Raw genomic sequence first — 24,715 nt, 5'->3', positions numbered from 1 at the left:
CACCACATTAAATCTGAATCCCAATATCATGCAAAAAGTTTTATTGATTTGGGTGGGCCTTTGGAATTTGGAATTAAAGCTTATCAACTATCCATTTAATCATTAATTCTGTGATACAACTGTATCCACCTAATACTTTTTGCACAAAGGCTTGATCACTCAAAGTACAAATTGGCTTCCAACCTTTTTTAAAAAATCTGTAATACCTTCAGTCCATTTCAATATTTCTAACCTTACTAACTGGGACAACTTCTGAACTCCAAACATCTTAAACCACTGCCAAATAAAAATCCTCTTTCACTTCCCCAATCCTGAGCAATCTTAAATAACCTCCAGTGTACATTTACTCAGATGAATTTAACCCTAATCCACAGAATACAAAGTTTATCACTTCTTAAGTTTTAGCAATTTTGAACACATGATCAAGCTTTTTAGTTATCCTTTCCCATTTCCTCTTTACCCATTGTTATTCCCACAACTCATTTTTAAATTGGCAATTTTAGGTTTTCAAAAATTCTCAACCTATACAACTATTGCTTGCTTTCATTTAATTTTTCAGAAGTGTCAAAATTTAGAGTAAAAGGTTTACAAAATACCTATTCAAAGTGTCATTAGCTAATTCTCACATTTGTACAATATATCTATATTCCATTCATTGCATTTTTCAAGACTTCTAAGACAAAATTGAAAATTTGCTGGTATTTCCCTGTAAGAGGTTGTTGGCTACAAATATTGTCTACAAAACCATTTGCTACAAAATCTATTTAGCAGTAAATTGTGCCCTTTACCTTCAAATGTTTGGATAATATTACAAATTGTAGGCTGTGGATAAGAGCTCTGGTTTCTACACAATGACCTAATTGCTGCCAAAAAATCTAAAATTGAAGCACTGCAAACAGAAAAAGAAATTTAAATATTATTGAAAAATTGACAAGGTTAGAAGAGAATGTTTCCTCAAGAAGACTATAAACTTAATATTCACTGGATAAATATCAAAAAGCACTTAGCACAACTAATTCCAAATAATTTAGTTTACTGGAAATTTGTATGTTTTTGTTCAGGGCAATTGTGTATTAAAAATTATGAGACAAACTCCATGAGTGGTGTTAGGAGCCAGGTTAGCAATGATCTAACTGAAGAACAATCTCAAGATGTTGCTTGGTCTGTTTTTTAAAAAAAAAAATGCTGTAATTAAATCTTCAAATAAAAGCTGCTATGCCCAATGATGTCCTCCAAATGCAATAAGGTATTACTGCACTTTTATTTAATTAAAACAAAAAATTATTAAACACCAAATACTCAAGACATTAACTTCAAACATTCTGAAACTCAACTGTACCTTTATCAATACAGACTGCCTAAAAATACCAAATTATCTTCAAAGTATTTATAAGCTCATTTGTACACCATTTTACGACTTAACATTTCCCACTACCTTCAGCCACTTGATTGCAAAAAATCATGCCTGCATAATTAAAATTTCATTTAAAGAATACAAAATGCATACAAGTAAATTTACTTTCAAGCAAAAAAAAGATTGTTACTAAGTTTCTGGGCAAAGCTACTTAGAAATTCCATTTCTTTAGAGTTAACATTCAGATTCACCCCCCCCACCAACCATCATTCTAGAAATGCATTCTTTGAACATGTAATATTTGGCAGCTATGCTTGCTTTTATCCAGCATTGGAACTATGTCCAGTTTTGCCATTTGTGGACAAGGATGACAGGACACAAAAGCATGCGTTTCCCATAAATAGCTCTGACTAGCGAAGGATTGCTCACAGCATACAGATCAAATTCTCTAGCAGGAGAGCAACTGTTGGCATTCAGCCAAATCCAGTAACTAATAGCCAACATCCAAGTGTAACCAGAACCATCTTCTCAAAGTTAACACAAGGAATTCTATATACACAAAAATCTTAGAATTCCAGAGTGTTTTAAAAGTTGTCTATTCTATTTAAATATTCAGTATGAGTTCAAGTATCTTGAACTCTGTACAAAAGTTCCAGGGACAAGACCAACTTGTCTGGTCTTAAGTAATGAAGAATTCATTCGCTTGCAATTAGACAATATTCTAATAAAACACTAGCATCTTTAATGCACCAGTTACCTTCAGGATCAGTTCTTGCTACTAACCTATTTAACTTATCAGCAAGTTGAAACTTGACCAAAACCAACTAATATCATGTAACATTTCAATGCACTAATTTGGGAGTACCAATTTAACACATTTTTATTCCAGTTTTGAAAAGTATGAAATTAGTAAAGCACCAGAGCAAACTTAAAACATTACACATTACAAAGGAGGATCACACTGAATGAGTGAAAGTTGCAAATTTTCTCAATAGCATACTTATCATTAAAAATAAAACCAGAGCAGCAATCGGCCATTAACCACACAATTTTTATTGTAAGCGTGGCCAAATTTCTGATCTCAAAAACAATGTTCCATTTAAGGCTCCAGTATACAGTAACTGCCATCATGACTAATTTTGCATGTCTTTTCAATGTTGAAAAAGATTAACATGGTAAACTTTGACTCCCATTCTTTTTCAGTAGTGTACATTCCACTGGAAACAAAAGGCAACATAAACAACTCCTTCCTTAAGGTCTGCACAACAGGAATGAAAAATGCAAGAGCTACAATTCACTGATGACGCAACTACAGAGACTTGGTTGGCATTCCTTATTCTTTTTTTTTTTAAAAACAAAAAGTGTTACCAAAAGTGCTTTTGATGAAAAGTGTAGAACAAATACTGCCATGACAAAACTATATCAAGGCAGGAGTGGATTATGAATGCACAAGAGCCTCATGGAACTGTGATCAAGTGCAATTTCAACAATTACAGTAATGAACTGATGGCTACCACCTGACCAGTGGACAATACACACGGTTTTCAAAAGTTTATACTTAGTGTTCTAAACTACTCACATAAACGTTCACATTCATTGTACAAGGAACAAGGAATGCATGCAACAACAATTGTTTTGGCTAGAATGAACGATGTGAAAGCATTCCTTGAGATTCTACATAAAACTACAGGGATCAAACAGTCTAAGCGCAACCGCCAATTGGCTGCTTTAAGTTAATGAGATCTCCTTTACGTGGAAAAAAACTCTAAACTATTCCAACTCTGATCAAATTATAATAGAGCTGCAGGAATGGAAGCTCCTTGGGTCAAGATGGCACTCAATTGTCATTGTGCAAGGTTATTCCTTCAAGTGAAACCACCACATTGCCGCCCAGTTTCTCTGCAAGCGTATTACGGTCCTGAATTTCATCTATTGCATTAACTTGCCATTCATGTTTAATACCTGAAAAATAAATAAAATGTAATGAATATGTTGTTAAACCATATCAATGTAAACAACTTTTAACTTAGTAAAATCTATAACCTGTAAATTTCTTTTTAATAGCATCCTTTGAGCTAGCGTATATCATCTTGCTTTTAAGGCTTGCCTTCTCTGGAGCCCTGAGTGAGATAAAGGATGAATGTTAATACCCATCTTCAATACTGATGTAACATTTGGCAACATATACAGGCTTTAACAAAATCTATACAAATTATTTTTAAAAATACATACCAGAATATAAATACCAAATCTTCTTTCTTGGATTCTTTTGTCTCGTATGTAGCATCATACAAAGCATAACGACAGTCAGTCGAAGGTAGCAACTTAACAAAGGATGAGTAGGGGTCCTGCACAGTTCCCCCAATTTCACCCACCAATATTTCTTTGGCTTCCTCTACAATTATCTGTTTTTTATCTTCACTAAGGCAGAACAGTACTGCTTTCTTTCTTTTTTTGACTTCTTCTGGGGATGAAGATTTCCTTACTTTCATGTCATTGAAGACTTTAATAACTTCATCGTTCACTGTTACTCCAGAGGCCTTTTTGAAATAAAAATAAGACAGAAAATGAGCTTTGTATACATCTTAGTGCCACACAGCACTGTAAATCAGTAATTCAGCGTTTATTACCTAAAAAATATTTAAAATGCAGTTTAATAAACACACGTTTCAATAATTAATAAAGACGTGAACCGGGGATACAGGCCACCTATTCATTTTACTGCGCAAGTTAAGGCACCGATGCCAAAAGCAGCATCACTTGTAATGATGCAGTGATTCTGACACAAATTACAGCAAATTGTGGTATGCGACAGACGGCGGGGGAGCCTTTGAGCTCAATGTAACAAAAGAACCCAACCACAGACATCCACTTATATTTTAAATACCTTATACCTTTACAGCAAATTATCATGGTCAATCCTTGAGATAGAAAAAGGCACCAGTAAACCGGCGCAGCACTGATTTAAAACAATGACAAAATATTTTATGTCGAACCACGAGCGGTATCTTGGTGACTCAGGCCATTGTGCACAATCCTGTCCACCATCTCCTGACTCTACCCTCTTTTACATGTCGAAATGGGCGTATTCGTTTTTTTAAAAAAAGATGAGATTTAACAAGTCAAAGATTCAAACGAAAACGTACGAATAGTTGTCGAACCTTTATATTTCGAGGCTAAGCTGCCCGTTCCTGTGCGCTTCACAACGCCGCAATAAATGGCCGTGGAAAGCAAAGACCGAATGGCCCCGGGATTCATACTTGGGTATAAAATGTGTTAGCAGATCTGCTCCGTCCGTCATAGCTCCGCCACTCCACTGCCCCCACCCCCTCCCCATTACCCTGCCGTGCTCTCCCACCGCGGCTGTGTACAAAACCCAGCAGTGGCTGGTCGTATTGCGCACCGACATTCACCGACAGCGCACGCAGTGATCCATTTTCAATTAAACAGGACGCTTCAGGTACTGTAATGAGAGAGGGGGTGGGAGAAGACGGCAAGCTGAGTGGTCACGGTGTGGGTCAGCCGCCAGCGCCGGACACTGACCGGACAGGCACGGGGCGAACGCCATGCAAGATGCAAGCGGCTAAAATTAGGTTAAAATGGCCGCTGCAGGCTGCGGCCGCGCTCGCCGGCAACCTCGAAACGTCCCTATCCACCCTCCGAAACCCACCACATCCCGCCCGAAACACACAACGAACGGTGTGGGGTAAAAATAGGCGGGTTAGTGGCCGAGTGGTGAGGGGTGGGAGGGGGGAAAAGGAGAGGGCTCGGCGAGAGTAACTTACCATGTCGAGTGGCAACGGTGAGCAGCCACGCACGGGATGGGAGCGGCAGCGAACGCTGGACCGTTACTTCAGCTGCTGCAGGCTGAGCGGGGGAGGGGTGGCGGCTGGGTTCGACCATTCACAGGGGTCCTGCGAGGAGAGGGAGGGCTGGGCCGATAGCAAACAGCCGTAGCACGTCCGCACTCCGCACCGGCACCACCACCAGCAGAGTCAGCACATGGTCTGCCCAACCCTCGCCACAGGGCACCTGCTGATTATGCGCGCTCCCTCTCCGCCCAGCCAGAGCGCGATCGGACCGGCAGCGTGCGTACTCTGTGAGCGGAGCAGGTTAATAATAAACGCGCAAAACGACCTGCTCGCAATATAGTTGGAAAACCCTTGCACGGAGGATTTAGGTCAACAACGTCTGCTCAAATCTTAACAAAAACGTTTGTTAGCTGACCTGCTTTAATGCACAATCACGGCCTTTTAGTTATCGCAGATCTTATAAAAAACTAATTTTCAAAAAAAAATGGGAAAAAATAACATGGCATTAACTCTGTGGAAATATTTTAAATCAGTTCCACCCGATCACCAGAATGGTTTTATGTTTAATTTGTATGTGCACGACTTCAAAAATACAGCCAATCTGTTTATGATGCATTTACTAGACATGCATCTTTGCAGAAAGTGTAATTACTGATGAAGCTCATGTATGATACACATAAAAAGTCTAATGCTTTGTTGAAACAGGCAAATAACCTATATAATATGAATGGATTTGATTTTAGTCACCCCCATTGAGTATATATTTACCATGGTAATCTTTAACGATATATGTTATGTTAAATACTTTAAAAAGCTGTTATAATAACTTATTTGGTTATACAATGTTATGGATTTAGGCTAATAAACCCATTTAGAATTTTTTAGAATAATTGGTAGAATAGATAGGGAAGAACATTTTTTTAATTCTCTAATCATAATTCCATAATTCATTATGATTCAGGTAAAAAATTTAATGGGAACCAGAGTCATTGTGTGGAGTCATTCTCTTTGGCCTAACTGGTCCATATTGACCACAGCATCCTCAAAAGCAAATGAGCAAGTAGTGCTACAGGATAATGAAGGGGACAAATGAAAAATCAAAGTATGATCCAAACTGGAACCTATGTAAGTAATAACTCTCTAAATTCAAAGTTTGAAAGCTCTTTATCAGAGCAATCATAAATAAATCAATGGCACAAATAGAAAGAAATGAGTTTGAAATGATAACTATAAGAATGGGAAGATTGCAGTGAGAGCAGGACTGGGAACTTGATGTTCCAGGATATTCAATGCTATAAAAGATAAGGCAAAATGAAAAAGGAAGTGAAGTTGCATTACAGTATTAATTAAGAAAAACATTAGTGCCCTTGTGAGTAATGATTATAGACGCAGAAAATTGTGAAGTGGAATTAGTTTGTGTGGAAATAAGGAAGAGCAGGGGGAAAGATGACAAAGACAGGAAACCCCAAAATATTTCCTCATTTGTAGAACAAAACATAAATAGTGAAATACCAATGATACAAAAGAAGGGAAGTACAATTATGATAAGTGATTTTAATTTTAATTAATTAAGTGATTTTGATTGATTATTGATTGATTAACCAAACTACTGTTGAAGAAGAACTTGCGGAGGGCGTCAGTGATTGCTTCTTGGAGCAATACATTTTGGAACCACTCATGAACAGGTCATTTTAGATTCAATCTGATATAATGAGGTAGAATAATAAAAATCTTGTTTAGGAGAACCTGTGGATCAGTGATGACAACGTGGTAGAAACAGTTGAGAGTGAACACTTGGGTCCAAAAGCAGAGTCCTTAATTTTAGTAATAGAAAGGACAATTATAAAGATATGAAGGAAAAGTTGTTTATTAGTGGATTGAAAATGTAACTTAAAGGATGTGTGGGAGCAGTGGCTGGTATTTAGCTGATATTTCACAGTGCATAGCAGAAACTTATCCCAATCAAATAGAAGGGCTCAATAAGAAAGATGATCCATCATCCGTGGTTCACAAAGGAGATTGAGAAAACTACCACAGTTAAAGGTACAACATACAAGTGCAAAAGCCAGTGGTAGACTAAGAGACTAGGATTTATTCAGGATCTAACAATAGAAGAGTAAAAAGTTGACAGGGAGGGAGAAAATTAATTACAGGAGTAAGGTACTACCAGAACAAACTACAATCCGTTTATGGATATACAGTATGACAAAACAGAGGGTGGCTGAAGTAAACATAAGATCATGAGGTTGAAAGCAAAAAGTTAAAAATAAGAATGGAGAAAATGACAGAACATTTAAGCATTCTAAGGCTGGCTTCAAATAGGAGGGAAGAATTTATAGCAATCCCTACACAAAGTATTAGAAAAATTACTAAAATTGAAAGCAGGAAAATCAGCAGAATTTGATTGTCATTAAGGGTAGTGGCAACAGGGTTAGTAGAGATTTGACCTGCTGAGTTCTTCCAGTATTTTGTGTGTGTGTTACTTTGGATTTCCAGCATCTGCAGAATTACTTGTGTTCATTAGAAGAGAATTAGTTGTGTTGATAGGGTACAATAGACTGGAAAACTGTATAAGAAGGGTGGAAGATTAAAAAAAAGCACAAAACTTTACGTAGCATCAGTTATTGGGATGATAGTGTAATCTGTAGTCAAGAAGGAGATAACTAGTCATTTAGAAAAGCTCAATACAATCAAACCACATTGACACAGTGGCATAACTGGTCGAACTGCTGCCTCACAGGATCAGTGGTCCCGGTTCACTCCTACCCTTAGGTGCTGCCTTTGTGGAAGGTTGTACATACTCCCTCTGGTTTCCTCCAAGTTTTAGTTTCCTCTCACATCCCAAATACTGTACTTGCAGGTGAGTAGATTAATTACCACTGTAAAATACCTCACTGGTGTAAGTAAATGGTAGAATGGGGGAGGGGTGGGTGGGTTTGGGGAGAATGTGTAGAGAATAAAAGCAGGATTAATGTAAAAGGGTGGTCGAGAGTCAGCATGGGCTTGGGGAGCTGACGGGCATTTTTCCATGCTGTTTCTCTCTATGACCTCTCTATATCAATGTGTTTTTCTGATAAATTTGTACCAGAAAAATTATATTTGTGTAGTTTCAGAAGACATTTGATAAAATACCACACAAAAGGCTAGTAGGCAAGATAAGGAATGTGTTATGATTGGCAGAAGACTGGTTATTACATAGAAAACTGAGAGACAGAGCAACAAGGTCTTTTCCAGACAAGAAAGATATTACTAGTGGAGCACCCCACTGCTCAGACCTTGGTGCTGCTCAGTTATTTAATTACTTCGAAGAAGGTCAAAATATGGGATTTCAAGTTTGCTGATGAATCAGGAGAGCAATGAGAATTATTGGACTCTGCAGTGGGGTACTGTATTGATAGGTTGAGTGAGTTAGTGTGTTGAATAGAGTTCAAAGTAGGAAAATTTAGGAAGAATCAAAAGGTGGGCTACTATATAAATGGAGAGAGACTGCCAATTTGTGGAGTACAGAGGGATCCAGAACGTTCAGAGAGGGTTCATCTGCATAGTGCATGAAGTAGAAGTTAACATGTCAGAGCAGCAAGTAAGGCATGGCATATTTACTTTTATTGCTGGAGCAATGGAGTTTAGAAATAGACAAGTATTGTTAAAATTGTACATGGCATCAGTAACATTGCACCTGAATTACTCGGTAGAGGTCTGTACCCTTTATTTCAGGAGGGTCGTTCTAATAAGGAGGCATTCCAAAAGACATTCACTAGCTTAATTCCTGGAAAGAGAAGTTCTGTCATGCATGGTTAAAAAGTACACCTGTGTACTTTGGAGTTTAGACAAATAAGGGATAATCTTATTGAAAAATTACAGGATCTTCAAGGTCATGACAAGATAGAGATATTACTGCTAGTGGGAGACTAAAGAGTAGTTATTTAAAAGTGAGGTGGAGAGGGGAGTAAAGCTCTGAAATTACAGGATTTTTATAAATGCCCAAGTGGTTTATGAACATCAAGGGTTACACATTTAAATATAATTCAGATTTTTAATATTGAATTTTCTCTCTTTACCTTACTTATCCACATTAGCGATTCAGAAAAAATAATCACAGTAATCCCACGTTGTTCCTACAGGGCAAGAAATATTCATCCTTGCGCAGTCTCACCTTCATGAATCTGCAGGTTACCTCCTAGCATAGCCTAGCAAGCCAATTACTGGTATCAGATCGAAGCAACGAAGTCCAATTGAATTAAAAATCGTCAGACCACCCAGCATTGCCCTGGGCATTAAATTCATTGGAGACAGTAAAAAAAACATAGTAAATCCTGCAGTCAACTTTTGGTTACAATCTTCTATTCTCATGGGAACTTTGTCATTTCTTTACACTGCTTGGAGTGTATGAGCATTGCACCATCTAGTTAACATTTTATAAATCCTCTTAAAAATTTTCCCTTAAATAATGTAAAATAACATTTATTCTTCTTAACCTAATGAACATGGCGTTTTTCATCACCACCATCACTACAAACAATTGTGTTTTTTATATATAACACTTAACCAGTTATACCTAACAAAACAGTAACTAAATAGCAACTATCTCATCAGTAGTACTAAATGGCAATAGACCAAGGAATAAGTTTTAAGAAGGATCTCAAAGGAACAAAATGAGGGAAAGAAACAATATGACTTAACGAAGGTAATTTAGGATTTGAAAATTGAAGGCATATTCACCAATTTTAAGCAATAAAATTGAGGGTGAATCAGAGGCTATGAATGGAGAAGTACAGATAAATAAGGAACTACAGAGCTGGTGAAAATCTAGAGAATGAGAGGGATAGGGTCACAGCAGGATCAAAAAACCAGAAAGAGAAATTCAAAATTGAGGCTTTTATTTTTCTGGAGCCAGTGTAGGTCCTAAAACAGAAAGGCAACGGAGGAATACAACACAGGAAAAAAGGGCAGCAGAATTTTGGATAATTTACTTTAATAGAAAATTAAATGGGAGATACAGGCCTACAGAGTATGGAAAGAAAAATTTAGTGTTAAAGAGTATATTGGTCAGTTTCACAGCAAATAACTGAAGGCTCTTTTGGACAACCTTGTGGATATCTCCCCTGCACAGTTCACCATCATATTAAAGCTTCAATGTTTTTTTTTCAAATTCCATCTCAGCTGAGGGCATTCTCCTTTTTTAACTTACAGCAGCCTCTTCTCACTTTCAATTGATATCAATGATTTCCTTGCTCCCGTTTGTAATTTTCTGCCATTTATACCAAATTCCTGCTGCATTGATGGACATAGAGCTGTGGATGTAGTGTATATGGATTTCAGTAAGGCATTTGATAAGGTTCCCCATGCAAGGCTTATTCAGAAAGTAATGAGACATGGGACCTTGCTTTGTGGGTTCAGAATTGGCTTGCCCACAGAAGGCAAAGGGTGGTTGTAGATGGTTCGTATTCTGCATGGAGGTTGGTGACCAGTGGTGTTCTGCAGGGATCTATTCTGAGACCCCACCTCTTTGTGATTTTTATAAATGACCTGAATGAGGAAGTAGAAGGGTGGGTTAGTAAGTTTTCTGATGATACAAAAGTTCAAGGTGTTGTGGATAGTCTAGAGGGTTGTCAAAGGTTACAGTAGGACATCAATAGGATACAGAAACTAGGCTGAGAAGTGGCAGATGGAGTTCAACCCAGATAAGTGTGAAGTGGTTCATTTCAGCAGGCCAAATTTAAAGACAGAATATAACATTAGTGGTAAGATTCTTGGCAGTGTGGAGGATCAATGAGGTGTTGGGGTCCAAGTCCATAGAACACTCAAAGCTGCTCCGCAGATTGACAGTGTTGTTAAGAAGGTGTATGGTGTGATGGCCTTCAGCCATGGGATTGAGTTCAAGAGCCATGAGATAATGTTACAGCAATATAAGAACTTAGTTAGACCCCACTTGGAGTACAGTGTTCAGTTCTCCACACCACTGGAAGGATGTGGGTACTATAGAGAGAGTAGGGAGGAAATTTACAAGGATGTTGCCTGGATTGGGGAGCATGCCTTATGAGAATAGGTTGAGTGAACTTGGCCTTTTCTCCTTGGAGCAATGGAGGATGAGAGGTGACCTGATAGAGGTGTATAAGATGATGAGAGGCATTGTGGATAGCCAAAGGCATTTTTTCCTAGGACTGAAATGGCTAACATGAGGGGGGCATAGTTTTAAAGTGCTTGGAAGTAGATACAAGGGGGATGTCAGAGGTACATTTTTCACACAGTGAGTGGCAGGTGTGTGGGATGCACTGCCAGCGAAGGTGGTAGAGGCGGATACAAGAGGGTCTTTGAAGAGACTCTTGGACAGGTACATGGAGCTTCGAAAAATAGAAGGCTATGTGGTAGGGAAATTCTAGGCAGCTTCTACAGGAGGTTACATTGTCTGCACAACATTGTGGGCTGAATAGCCTGTAATGTGCTGTAGATTTTCTGTTTCTATGCTTCAAATGGATTTTATTATGTTCCACCCCCGAAGAACCTTACATAAGACCTGCTTCTTTCTAATAGTTAGGATTCCCATGTCACCGCTATATTTAAGATTTTCACCCTGTGTTATGCAGAAGACAGGAATCATTTCCATTCAGAACGGAAATCAGTGGAAGAGGATTAGGAATACGGCTGGTAGTGTAGGGATAATACTCAGATAAAAGACTGGGTTGATAATTGCTGACGAGAAGTAACTGACTGAGGAAACTTATACCTTCATTATTTTCAGTACTTCAAGAGGATTTCTTACTTTTGTTTGATAACATCTTTTCTCACAAGGGGGCGGTGGGGAAGAGGGTCACTGTGCTTGGCAGATATCACTTGTGGCTGTGAAAAAATCTCAGTTTCTGGTGCCTCCTCCATGGTGTTTGTAGGAGTTGACTCTGGGACTGCAGGAAGTGGTTCTGACAGCTCTGGACACCTTTCTTCTCTGACAATTGACTCTGCTGTCCTCAACTGATCGAAGTGTTGTCTCCAGATGACATCAGAGATGATCTCCACTGTGTAGAAGAGTGGTCCAGTTCTGCCCTTAATCTTTCCAAGTACCAATTTTTGATCATCTCTGTAGTCCCTTGCCAGGACTGTTTGTCTAGGAGTGAAACATCAATCTTCATTGTTTGAAGAGTCCTCAATTTGTCTCAGCTCTGTGTCCTGCATACTCCTAAGATTGGGGTTGAGGATATCTAAGCGTGTGTGCGAGAGATGGCCCAGTTGATTGGAGAGCGTGCTGCATTGTGATGTGCAAGGAGGAAACTGGTGAGCTTCTGATTCAGTGTCAGTGTAGTGATTTCCTTAGACTCTGGACAAACTTTCTGCCAACCCATTTGTGGATGGGTGAAACAGTACAGATGTAACAGGTCTTATTCCATTCACTTTCAAGAATGACTGAAACTGTTCCACAGCAAACTGTGGTCCATTGTCACTGACTAAATGTTCTGGGGCACCAGTCCTTGAAACACACCAACTGTGTACATGGCTGTAATGGGGACTATTGGGAAACCTTTTGGTCACTTTTTGGCTGCATTACTACTACCAAGAACTTTGTGTTCATGGAGTGGTCTGGCAAAATCCACATGAATCCTCTGCCAGGGCAAAACAGGCCATTCTCAGGGATGGAAAGGCATTGTTTTTGGCATCTCCTTGACAAATTGGGCATCCCAAACAGTGCCTGAGAAGCTGCTTGATCTGCTGATCTAACCCAGGTCACCAGACAGAGCGTAGGGCCAACGCATTCTTTTCGAGCACACCTAGATGACCAGCATGTAGCTCCTCTAATACTTCAGCTCTTAGCTTGGATGGTACAACAGCTGTCAATCCTCACATAAGGAAATCCCTGTCAAGGGCAAGTTCATCCCAGTGCTGGTAAAAATGGGGGAACTGGAATTTCTGCCATTTTCGGTGGCCATGTAGACCTGAGACAGTATGTGTTTTTTCCTGGTTTCTATTTGAATCATCTCTGCTGTAATAGGGAGACTTTCAATTTACACTAGGGAGAATATGTCAAGAAGAGTGTTAACTTTTGTAAATTTTTCAGTTACTACCTTTCCCAAGGGTAAACGGAACAATCCATTAGAATTTCCATGATTAGTTACCCTCTTGAATTGGATCTTGTAATTGTGTTCTCTAAGAAGCAAAGCCCATCACTGCATTCAAGCTGATGCTGTTAGTGGAACAGCCTTTTGTAGATTGAAAATAGACACTAGTAGTTGATGATTGGTAATGAGGGTAAACTCTCTCATACAAGTCCTGGTTGAAATGTTTTACATGCTAATCCAGACTCAAGGCCTTTCTGTGCATAACTTTTCTCTGCAGTAGTAAGGAAATGTGATACAAAGCCTATGGGGTGTTAACTTTCCTCACTCATAACATGAGACATGACTGCACTTATACCAGCAAGCTTCACTGGGCGATGTGTGAGTACAGTGTCTGATGTCACAATTTGCTTTGCCTTTTGAGAAGCCACCTCACACTTCCTTGTCCGTTCCCATTTCTTCCTGATCTTTAGTAATGAATTCAAGGGGTGGAGTATGGCAGCCATTTTGGTTATACTTATTAAGAAATCCTGAAAGACCACAACTGTGACACGTCCTTTGGCCTTGGGTCATCCGCAACTGCTTGAATTTTCTCAGTACACTTGTGCATCAATGGTGTGACCACAGTAAGTGATGCTTATTTTAAAGAATTCACATTAGTTGCATCATGGTCTGAGCCCATAATCTTCTAATCTCTTTATCACTGTTTTGAGATTTTAGGAGATGTTCCTCGTCATTCTCACCATAACAATGATGTCATCCAGGTAATGCTGCGTGCCTGGCAGCATTGCAGCAACTGGTCCACAGCTTTCTGCCAGAGTGCAGGTGCAGATGTTGCTCCAGTAATAAGCCTATTACAGCCCTTTGTCAGTGTTTATGGAGAGAAACACTTTGAACTCTTCCATCTCAACCAAATTGATTCCTGGGATGGCAGGACTTTCATATGAAGAAAGACTGGATCGACTAGGCTTATTGCTGGAATTTAGAAGATTGAGGGGGGATCTTATTGAAACGTATAAAATTCTAAAGGGATTGGACAGGCTAGATGCAGGAAGATTGTTTCCGATGTTGGGGAAGTCCAGAATGAGGGGTCACAGTTTAAGGATAAAGGGGAAGCCTTTTAGGACCGAGATGAGGAAAAACTTCTTCACACAGAGAGTGGTGAATCTGTGGAATTCTCTGCCACAGGAAACAGTTGAGGCCAGTTCATTGGCTATATTTAAGAGGAAGTTAGATATGGCCCTTATGGCTAAAGGGATCAGGGGGTATGGAGAGAAAGCAGGTACAGGGTTCTGAGTTGGATGATCAGCCATAATCATACTGAATGGCAGTGCAGGCTCGAAGGGCTGAATAGCCTACTCTTGCACCTATTTTTTATGTTTCTATGTTTATTTGTAGGTAGGTCCCAGCTAAGTCCATTTTGCTTAAGTGTTTTCCTCCGAAAAGCTTGCAGGGATATCCCCTATCCTGGGCAGAAGGTATTAATCTACTTTCAGTACTGGGTTGATGACCTGCAAATCACCACAGACCCATTCTTCTAGGCTACTGAGATCACTGGTGTTGCCCATGGGCTCCACTCAACCTTGGAAAGAATTCCTTCAGCCTCCATGCGATCTAGCTCACTGGCTACTTTATCATGCAGGGTATAAGGAACCAGATGGCTTTGTAAAATGTAGGTGTGGCTTTTTAATTTAACACTATTTTGCCCTTGATGTGTTTGAGTTTTCCAATGCCATCCTTGAACACTGCTGTGGTATCATCCAGTATCTTTCTTAATTCACTTTTAGTTGACTCTTTTGCAGGTGATATTCTGAAGATGAGACAACTACAACTTGATTGGAGATCCTTCCACCATTTGTAGTTGTCTCATCTCCGGAAGCAACCGAGTGAACCTCCTCTACACCACCTCCAAAGTCAGTACATCTTTCCTCAAGTAAGGAGACGAGTTGAGTGGGCTTCAAGTGGGCCATGGTAGCATATCAGTTAGCTCGACACTATTACAATTTGATGCGTTCCGGAGTTCGGAGTTAAATACCGGTGCAGTTCTATAAGGAGTCTGTACATCCTGCCTGTGGATTGCCTGGGTTTCTCCTAGTCCTCCAGTTTCCTCCGATGAGGACTGGTCTCCTTCTCTTGAAGTCAGTAACTCCTTGATCTTGCTGACATTGAGTGAGAGGTTGTCACTAAATAGGACTAGATAGCATTTTCCCTTGTGGGTTCACTAACAGCTGTTCAAGAAAGTTATCACAGATGCATTGTATGAAATGCTCAAGATTGCCTCAAGCAACTTGATTTTAAGTTAAAGTCTCCCATGACAAATGTCATTCCATTCTTACATGCATCAGTTATTTATTGGTTTATTGCCTGCACCACTGTTCGATGACCTATAAACTCACACCAATATTTTTCCCCTTACTATTCCTAATCTCTACCCAGATAGACTCAACATTTTGATCCTTAGATTTTGTCGTCTCACACTGTCATCCTAATCTCATCCTTAATTAAGAGCATTACCCACCTCCCTTACTTTCCTGCCTATTCTTCTGTAATACCTGATACCCATATTAAATTCCCATTTATCTCCACCTTGCAATCATGTTTGTGTAATGGACACTAAATCATACTCCTTTGTACAGATCTGTGCCACAAGTTCACTGACCTTGTTTTGAATACAACTGGCATTCAGATGAAAAACCCTCACACTCATCCTTTTGGAATCCTGTACCTTTGGATTTGACTTTCCCATACTCCACTCTGACTTTTCACTTTTGCTTTGGTCTCTGCATTACTTCCCTCTATCTTCCTGATTGCATTCTCATCCCCCTCCTACAGTGCCTATAAAAAGTATTCACTTTTTTTTAAGGTTTTAAGTTGATGGCCATTTTCTCTTGGTCAACAGCAAAAGACTCTTTCGTGTCAAAGTGGAACCACATCTCTACGAAATGATCTAAAAGAATTACAAATGTAAAACACAAAATAATTGATTGCACAAGTATTCAACCCTTTAATATGACACACCAAATCATCACTGGTGCAGCCAATCAGTTTTATAAGTTACATAATTAGTTAAATTGAGATCAGTTTAAGAAGATCTGTGTATAGTCAAGGTGTTTCAACTGATTGTAGTAAAAATACACCTGTACTGTATCTGGAAGGTGATTTAGTATCCTGGCAAAAACTACACCACGAAGACAAAAGAACACTCCAAGCAACTCCTCAAAAAGGTTAATGAAAAACACCAAGTCAGGAGCTGGATACAATAAAATTTCCAAGTCACTGATTATCACGTGGAATACAGTTAAGTCAATCATCAAGAAATGGAAAGAAAATGGCACAGCTGTAAATCTGCCTAGAGCAGGCCGTCCTCAAAAACTGAGTGACTGTGCAAGAAGGGGACTAGTGAGGGAAGTCACCAAAAGACCTAACAACTCTGGAGGAGTTACAAGCTTCAGTGGCTGAGATGATAGAGACTACGCGTACAACTGTTGCCTGGGTGCTTCACCAGATGCAGCTTTATGGGAGAGTGGCAAAGAGTAAGCCACTGTTGGGGGAAAAAACTCAGATGAAATCTCAGCTAGAGTTTGTCAGAAGGCAGTGGGAGACTCAGCTGGAAGAAGGTTCTATAGTCTGATGACCAAAAAGATGTGCCTAGTGGTGGGATCCCATAAGTTGCAAAGACTGATATGTTGGATGCAGAGACACGTAACTCCAGAGATAGAGACAGAAAGATCAAGAAAGGGGAAGGTGGAAGTTGGTGAAGTTGATAAACTAATGAGCATCTATATGGATGCAGTAGTCACTGTGGCAGAGAAAGAATTGAGGAGCCTTGTTACTGAAGTTTTGAATGCAATTTGTTCTATGTATCCAACAAAATGGCAGGTATAGTTGAGGCTCATACATATGCTTTTTCTAGACCTTTGATCTGGGGAAGTGGTAGGAACCAAAAGGGAAGCTGTAGAGGGTGAGCACCAGTGCTGCCTCTGCAGGAAATTGTTTTGGAGGGGAACTTGTTGGATGTGTTATTAAGAAGCAAGAGCCTCATGGCTTTCCTGATAGGGGTTAGAAGTGCACAGGACTGGTCATGGTTGGGGGTACAGAAAGCTGATAAAATCCAAGAGAGTATGTGGGAAGACAGTAAACCAAGGGGGGGGGGGTTCAAAAATAGTCAAGATAACCCCCCTCTTCTGTTCCCTCAGTTTCTTGTGTTCCTCTGGCCCCTTTATCCCTCTTTTCCCTTCATGAGCTATCACACACACTTCCTTCTCTTTATTCCATGGTCTGCTGTCTTTTCTCATCTTGCTCAGTCCTTTGCCTCTTCCACCTATCATTTCTCATCTTTCTGACCTTTCTCCCTCTTGCTCGTGCTTCTCCCCTCTTTTGTTCCAGTCCTTATGGAGGGTTTTGGCCAAACATACTGACTAGTCATTTCTCTCCATAGATGTTGCCTGACTAGCATTTTGTGCATTGCTCCAAAATTTCAGCATCTACAGGTTCTTGTCTCCATATACCCCTTTTGAAGTCAGCTTTCTATTATATTCACACAGCTATAATCACTCTTATTGAACATAGTTGACTCCTTTGCATACACAATACAGTTCTTGCCATTTTCAATGACTGCAGTAAAAACATTAATCTAACTGTATTCCCAATTTTCTGTCCTTCCTTAATATTATCTTATTTTTCTTGACTCTCCCCTGGTTGTTTGCTTTACTATGCTCTTTTCCTAAGCATTCAGCCTGGTATTGTTGTGCGCAGTAATCTTTTCCTTCCCGAATACTCCCTTCACCCAATCGGACCTTTAGCTTCCAGTTTGGGTTTTCTCCCTTTGGATTGTAACCTTAGACCTGCGTTGTACTCAACCTGATGCAGTACTGCACTTGCCCCATAGTTACCATTACTTTCTGTTGCTCCTCAGGATCAAATGAGTGAGAACAAGGCTCAAGACAATGGACCCTGGTTCTGGAATGCTTGCTCACTGCTGTTAAAGGTCTTCAAAATGCTTTTAAGTTAATCTGACATTAAAAGTTAATGGAATTTAGTTAACACTTTTAAAAAAATTTGTGGGTTAAAATAAACCAGTATGCTCCAGGCATGGTTTGTGGTAACCCAAGAGACTTGACATAAAGTGCAGTCAGTTCAGTATATTTAGCCTCTGTGGCCATCCAATGATGGAGCAGGAAGCCCAATGTGGCAGTGCCCAACTTCCAACCTCCATCTTACAATATGCAGATTCAGAGTTCCTCATTGGATAATTCATTGCATATGGCTCTATGAAACAGTCTGTTCCATTTTAGTACAGTGGAATTAAAGAGTTGTTGCCAGCCTCAAATTGCAGACATCTGACACTATAATGAAACTACCATCCCACTATTTCTCCTGTGCTCTCCAACTCAAGGGGTTTTTGAAAATATGTAAACACCATTGTCATGTACTCCATTATAAAAACCCATGTTTTAAAAAACAGAAGGTCAGTGTATATCCTGCCATGGTGTTTGCTCAAAGATTGTTTTTATTTTTATATATATATAAAAAGAGAGAGAAAATTTTAAATAAAAGATTCTAACAAAATTGAAAATGTAGGAAATTAGGATATTGGACATGCTAATATTAGTAATCTCTTAGCCTAGACAAATGGCTTAGACAAGTCTCAAATTCAAATTTCACCAGTGCAGCTGGAAAATAAAAGCATAATTAAATCTTGAATAGAAAACGATAAACGTGATAGTGAAATTGCTGAACAAAAACTTACCTTCCACTAATTTCTAATTGGGGAACATACTTGATATCCGTTCTTTTCCATTCAGGGATAATTGAAATATTTAGATTATTTTATCAAATTACTGCAAGTGCAATGTGGCTTATAAGGGGAATTAAGGATTTAGTGTTACTGACAAGTCCAATGAAGGGAGTTCAGGAAAAACATTTTAGTCCAAGTATACTAAATTAGAGCAAAACTAATCACAGCAGAGGTCAATTGGTCAAATTGGAAAAGCAGGATGCTATTCTATAAACGATTAAAAAAATTGAGGTGCTTTGTTAATAGCACTGGACAAAAGGAATATTGATGCTAGACAGTGTGAGTGTCTAGCCAATCAGTCTTTTGGGACAGAATGAATACATCAAAGCTCCATAGATTTTCCTCAGTGTACAGTTTTCAAAGTTAGAAAAGAAAATTGAAGTAACCAGTTTACAAAACCAAGTTGCACAGGTAAAATTAAGTGAATTACATCTTTAGTCTGCTTTTCTTCTATACAAATCTGATTCTTAATCACATTAAACAGAACTGTGTTTGCACATTAAAACTGACAATAGAATGTAATGTTTATCAAAACATGGATTTCTAAATCTAAGACCTGTGGCCCCAGCAGATGAATGCAGCAACATTTGAAGTTGTTTCAGTGGAGGTATACAAAATACCTCCACTCAAGATCTCCACTTGTTGTTTCTAGCATCACACAAACACCATGAGCATCAACTCAAACTTTTATTTGTACAAAAAAAATTACTTTGCAAGTAAATTGCATCATCAATACTACTGATGCCAGAAACATTACATAAGAATCTAGTTCCTGGATTCCACATTTTATTGAGCATTTGAAAGGACGTGCTTTAAAAAAAACAATATGTTGCAGCATGAGAAAAAAAAATCAATTTCCCCCTCTTTTCAATTACAAATTTCATAAATACAAATGAAATTCAAACCCCCACAAATTGTTTTCAACACGGAATAAATATCTAATCTTTCTTGGTAAGACAATCATTCTCACCAGCATGAAACATATAGAGCACTGAAATGATATACAATTCTCACTCATGTGTAGTGTAGCATTCTTTTGTTGGTTTTAAGAGTCATTTTTAATTAAAATAAAAAAAATATAACTGGAGATTGGTGACTAATTTTCCTTTAAATTAACAACATATTTCACAAAATAATAACACTGGAGAGCTCCGCAATTAGATTTATAAAAGTATAGCATTTACTCCATGTTTGGTGGAAGACACTACTATGCATGAATGTTACTTCAAAAAAGTACAAAAGTCTTTCAGTAAAACATTACTGTATCCAATATACACAAATTATGAAATCTCTACAAATTTATCATAGCACAATGCAGTTTCACACTACATCTTCCTGAGTGCTTAATAGAAAGAATTTTAGTCCAGTGCAGGTCGCGTTTCAATGTTGTAAAACAAAAGTTATTGCAGTTCATAAGAAGGGCAAGGCAGCCTGTGGCATGATTCTCATTTAAATTTTGGAAAATGGAACATGACAAATTTTGAATGTTCCTAATTAAAATAACACCACTGAACAACCTTAAATTCTTGACCTTTTAGTAACTGGAGGTTGTGGTGGATGGTCAACATTGGCAGGTTTCATTGTCAATCCCAGTTTTTCTACTTGATTGTGAAAGAAAGCTTGAAGTTTTATCCCAGCTTTGGCTTCACTCGTATTTCGAGGATTGTATTCAAAGCAGTTTGTAAACATCAATTCCACATCATCAATAAAATCCGCTGAAAAGAAAAAAAAAACCTTTTTAAGATATATTAGATATATGCATCAAAACAATGTTGAAAATACTCAGCAGGTCAGGCAGCATCTATGGAAAGAATGCTTTAGGTTGATGACAAACTAGAAGTTAGAAATTAAACAAGCTGCAGAGAAAGAGTGCCAGGAACAAAAAGAATATTTATGATTCAATAGAGATTGAATGCAAGATGGCAATACTGACTGAGCAATTAGTGAGGGCATATTTTTTGCATTTCTGGAGGAGACATAAGAAGAGAGGAAAGAACAAACACGTTGAAAGGAAATACAGTTGAAAGAAAAAGTTTGTGAACCTGGTTTTCTGCATTAAATACTCATTTGTGATCTGATCTTCGTCTAGCCACAATAGACAATCTGCCTAAACTAACACACAAATGTACTTTTCATGTCTTTATTGAACACATTGTTTAACCATTCATAATCCTGGCTGAAAAAATATGTGAACCCTTGTATTTAATAACTGGCAGAACCTCTTTTAGCAGCAATAACCTCCACCAAACCTTTCCTGTAGCTGCTGATCAGATTTGCACAAAGGAGGAATTTTTGACCATTTCACTGCACAAGCTGTTTCAGTTCATCAATATTTCTGCGATGCCTTGCATGAACAGTCCTCTTCAGGTCTTGTCACAGCATCTCAGTTGGGTTCAGGTCTGGGACCTGACTTGGGCCATTCCAAAACACAAATTATTTTCTTTTAAACCATTTTGTTGTTGATTTACTCGTGTTTTGGATAATTGTCTTGTTGCATCATCCAACTTCTATTAAGCTTCAGGTGATGGATCACTAACCTGACATTCTCCTCTGAAATCTGATAAACAATTTTGAATTCATTGTCTCCTCAATGATTGCAAGCTGTCTAGGCCTGAGGCAGCCAAGTGGCCCCGAACCACGATCTCCTTCCGCCATCCTTCACAGCTGGGATGAGGTGTTGGTGTACAGTGCTATATTTCCTCCAAACACAGCGGTATGCATTTCTACCAAAAGTTCAACTTTTGTCACATTCATCCACAGAACACTGTCCCAGAAGCACTGTGGAACATCCAGGTGGTCTTTTTCAAACTTGAGATGTGCAGCAATGTCTTTTTGGAGAAAACAGTAGTGTCCTCCATGGTGTTCTTCCATGAACACCATTCTTGTTCAGTGTTTTTCTTATACTGGACCCATGTACAGAGACTTTGGCAAGTTCTAGAGATTTCTGCAGGTCTTTTGCTGTTACCCTTGGTTCTATTTCACCTTCTTCAGCATTACCCATTGTGCCTTTGGTGTAATCTTTGCAGGATGCCCACTCCTAGGGAGAGTAGCAACAGTACTGAGTTTCCTCCATTTGTAGACAATTTCTTACTGTAGACTGATGAACAACGAGGTCTTTAGAAGCACTTTTGTAGCCTTTTCTGCTTGATACATCTCTACAATTCTTCTATGGTCCTCTGAAAGTTGTTTTGATTGAGACATGGTGCATGTAAACATACCTTTCTTCAGAAGAGCAGGCTTTGTCAGTAAACTGACTTTTTTGTTTTAAATGCAGGGCATCTCTACAACCCACACCTCTAATCTCATTTCATTGATTGGAACACTCAACTCCAAATAGCTTTAGTAGAAGGCATTACCCCAGAGATACACATTCTTTTTTTGAACGTAGACTGTGATTGTTTAAATGGTACACCCAGTATTGAGATGTACAATTGTTTGTTATTAGATTAGGCAGATAGTGTTTACCTATTATTGCGACTTGGATGAAGATCAGACCACATTTTATGAATAATTAATGCCAAAAACCAGGTAATTGCAAAGTATTCACAAACCTCTATTGCAACTGTATATGGTGGAAATACACATAAATGCTGTGGAGTGTGAAAAACTGAAAAAATATTGGAAGTTCAATGCCTTCCATCAGAATTAGTCAGCTCTGATATAAAATGCAAAGTCTGACCATCTGAAAACATTGAATTCTATGTTTGTTTAATATGGTTTAAACTAATATGGCAGGGGAATGGGAACCAGTATGATAGAGCCTAGGATGAGCCAGTAGGTTTACGAGTAGATAATGACTGTAACATGAATGCGAGGAAAGACAAGACAATGATTGGGTACAAATGCAGACAGAGCAAAGAGTTAAATTGTACCAGAGGCAAAATTCAAAAGGGTAAAGAATGCAGGGCTGAAGGTCCTATATTTAAATGCACGTAGCATTCAGAATATGGTGGACAAACTCGTGGAGCAATTAGAGAGTGGTCAGTATGACGTTGTGGGAATCAATGAGTCATGGCTGAAAGGCGGCCATAGTTCGGAGCTTAACATCAAAGGATATACTGTGTATTGAAAGGACAGGCAGGAAGGCACAGGCGGTGGTGTGGCTCTGTTGGTAAGAGATGGAATTACATCTTTAGAAAGCGGTGACACAGGCTCAGAATGTTGAATCTTTATGGGTGGAGTTCAGAAACTGCAAGGGCAAAAAAAAAAACACATTATGGGTATCATATTCTGGGCCTCCAAATAGTAGCCAAGATGTGGGGCTGAGTTTGCAAAGGGAGCTGGAAAAGGCATGTAATAAGGGTAATGTCACAATTGTAATTGGGGACTTTTAATATGCAAGAGGATTGGGGAAAGTCAGGTCAGTGTGGGATCTCAAGAGAGGGAATTTGTTGAATGCCTGTGAAATGGCTTTTTAGAGCAGCTTGTGCTTGGGCCTACTCGGGGAAAGGCAATCTTCAATCGGGTATTGTGTAAATAACCCAGATCTTATTAGGGAGCTTAACGCAAAGGAACCTTTAGGAGGCAGTAATCATATGATTGAATTCATACTGCAATTTGAGAGGAAGAAGCACAAGTCATATGTATCAAGAATCACAATAGAATAAAGGGAATTACAGAGGCATGAGAGGAGCTTGCCCAGGTGGATTATAGGAGGATACTGCCCGGGGATGATGGCAGAGCAGAGATGGCTGAAGTTTCTGGCTGCAGGATAGGCTTGTGAAGGTAGAGGCTAAAATGATTGCAGGAAAATACAGATAAGTCCTGGAGGAAAACCTGATGCAGTCTGCAAAGAGAACTGTGACTTGGGAGAAGATCTGTTTTCCAACAAGACAATGACCCCAAGCATAAAGCCAAAGCTACACAGTAAAGGTTTAAAAACAAAGTTCATGTATGTGAGTGGCTAAGTCAGAGTCCAGACCTAATCCAATTGAGAATTTTTGGCTGGACTTGAAAAGGGCTGTTCATTGACAACCTCCACAAAATCGGACAGAGCTTGAGCGGTTTTGAAAAGAAGAATGGGGAAAAATTGCAGCGCCCAGATGTGCAAAGCTGATAGAGACCTATCAACACAGACTCAAGGCTGTAATTGCTACCAAAGGTGCATCTACTACATACTGACTTGAAGGGAATGAATACTTATGCAATCAATTATTGTGTTTTATATTTGTAATTAATTTAGATCACTTTGTAAAGATCTGTTTTCACTGACAAGAAAGAGTATTTTTCTGTGTGATCAGTGTAAAAAAAAAGCCAAATTAAATCCACTGTGATTCAATGTTGTAAAACAATAAAACGTGAAAAGATCGGAGGGGGGGGGGGGAAGAGATGGTGAATACTTTTTATAGGCACTGTAAAGTGCTTTGACATGATAATATGCAATTTTAGGCATAAATTATTTTTCAATGCCTATTATGTTCTGGAACTGTGCAGTCATACAGACAATACTCACAACTTGTCATTGATATAATTTTCTCAAAATAATGAGAACTTCTGGTCTTTGTACATGTTGAGTTAGCAAGGTAGATTCAAATTAATATGGAAACTCCTCTGCATTCTTTAGTTTGATCAAAATGCAGTCACTGATGTTAACTTGGAAACAATTTACAAGCAACAACATCCTAATAACAACAGCACAACAAAAATAACTTCTGTGCTTTCAAAGTAGTGCTATGGATTTTCTTTAAGTACTACTTGAGAAAGGATACAG

The 24,715-nt window shown here is 38.9% G+C and overlaps 2 protein-coding genes and 1 long non-coding RNA gene across 5 annotated transcripts in view; 1 reads left to right on the top strand and 2 right to left on the bottom strand.

Moving 5' to 3' along the window:
* Positions 1–2,386: 2,386 nt before the first annotated feature.
* Positions 2,387–5,357, bottom strand: cfl2 (cofilin 2 (muscle)). Of its 2 annotated transcripts, none has more exons than XM_073040024.1 (4): positions 5,140–5,357; positions 3,587–3,894; positions 3,398–3,474; positions 2,387–3,316 (listed from the first exon to the last, which is right to left on the bottom strand). In XM_073040024.1, the coding sequence occupies exons 1-4, from the start codon at positions 5,140–5,142 to the stop codon at positions 3,192–3,194; spliced, it is 513 nt and encodes a 170-aa protein (XP_072896125.1). In that variant the 5' UTR covers positions 5,143–5,357; the 3' UTR covers positions 2,387–3,191. The 2 variants fall into 2 exon arrangements, with proteins under 2 accessions (XP_072896125.1, XP_072896126.1); XM_073040025.1 differs by lacking the exon at positions 5,140–5,357 and adding an exon at positions 4,516–4,644.
* LOC140725060 (uncharacterized) overlaps positions 4,674–24,715 on the top strand; it is a 32,751-nt gene continuing 12,709 nt past the window's right edge. The window contains exons 1-2 of the long non-coding RNA XR_012098249.1: positions 4,674–4,814; positions 6,128–6,291. This is a non-coding gene — a long non-coding RNA (uncharacterized lncRNA). The remainder of the gene's footprint in view (positions 4,815–6,127; positions 6,292–24,715) is intronic.
* baz1a (bromodomain adjacent to zinc finger domain, 1A) overlaps positions 19,680–24,715 on the bottom strand; it is a 74,409-nt gene continuing 69,373 nt past the window's right edge. For both annotated transcript variants that reach the window (XM_073040022.1, XM_073040023.1), the window contains exon 28: positions 19,680–20,720. In XM_073040022.1, coding sequence (XP_072896123.1) covers positions 20,524–20,720 — 197 coding nt within the window. In that variant the 3' untranslated portion in view covers positions 19,680–20,523. The remainder of the gene's footprint in view (positions 20,721–24,715) is intronic.

This window comes from Hemitrygon akajei, chromosome 3, assembly GCF_048418815.1.
Source record: "Hemitrygon akajei chromosome 3, sHemAka1.3, whole genome shotgun sequence".
Taxonomy (NCBI): domain Eukaryota; kingdom Metazoa; phylum Chordata; class Chondrichthyes; order Myliobatiformes; family Dasyatidae; genus Hemitrygon; species Hemitrygon akajei.
Note: the sequence above shows the minus strand (reverse complement) of the source record. Positions and strands in the feature narration are given on the sequence as shown.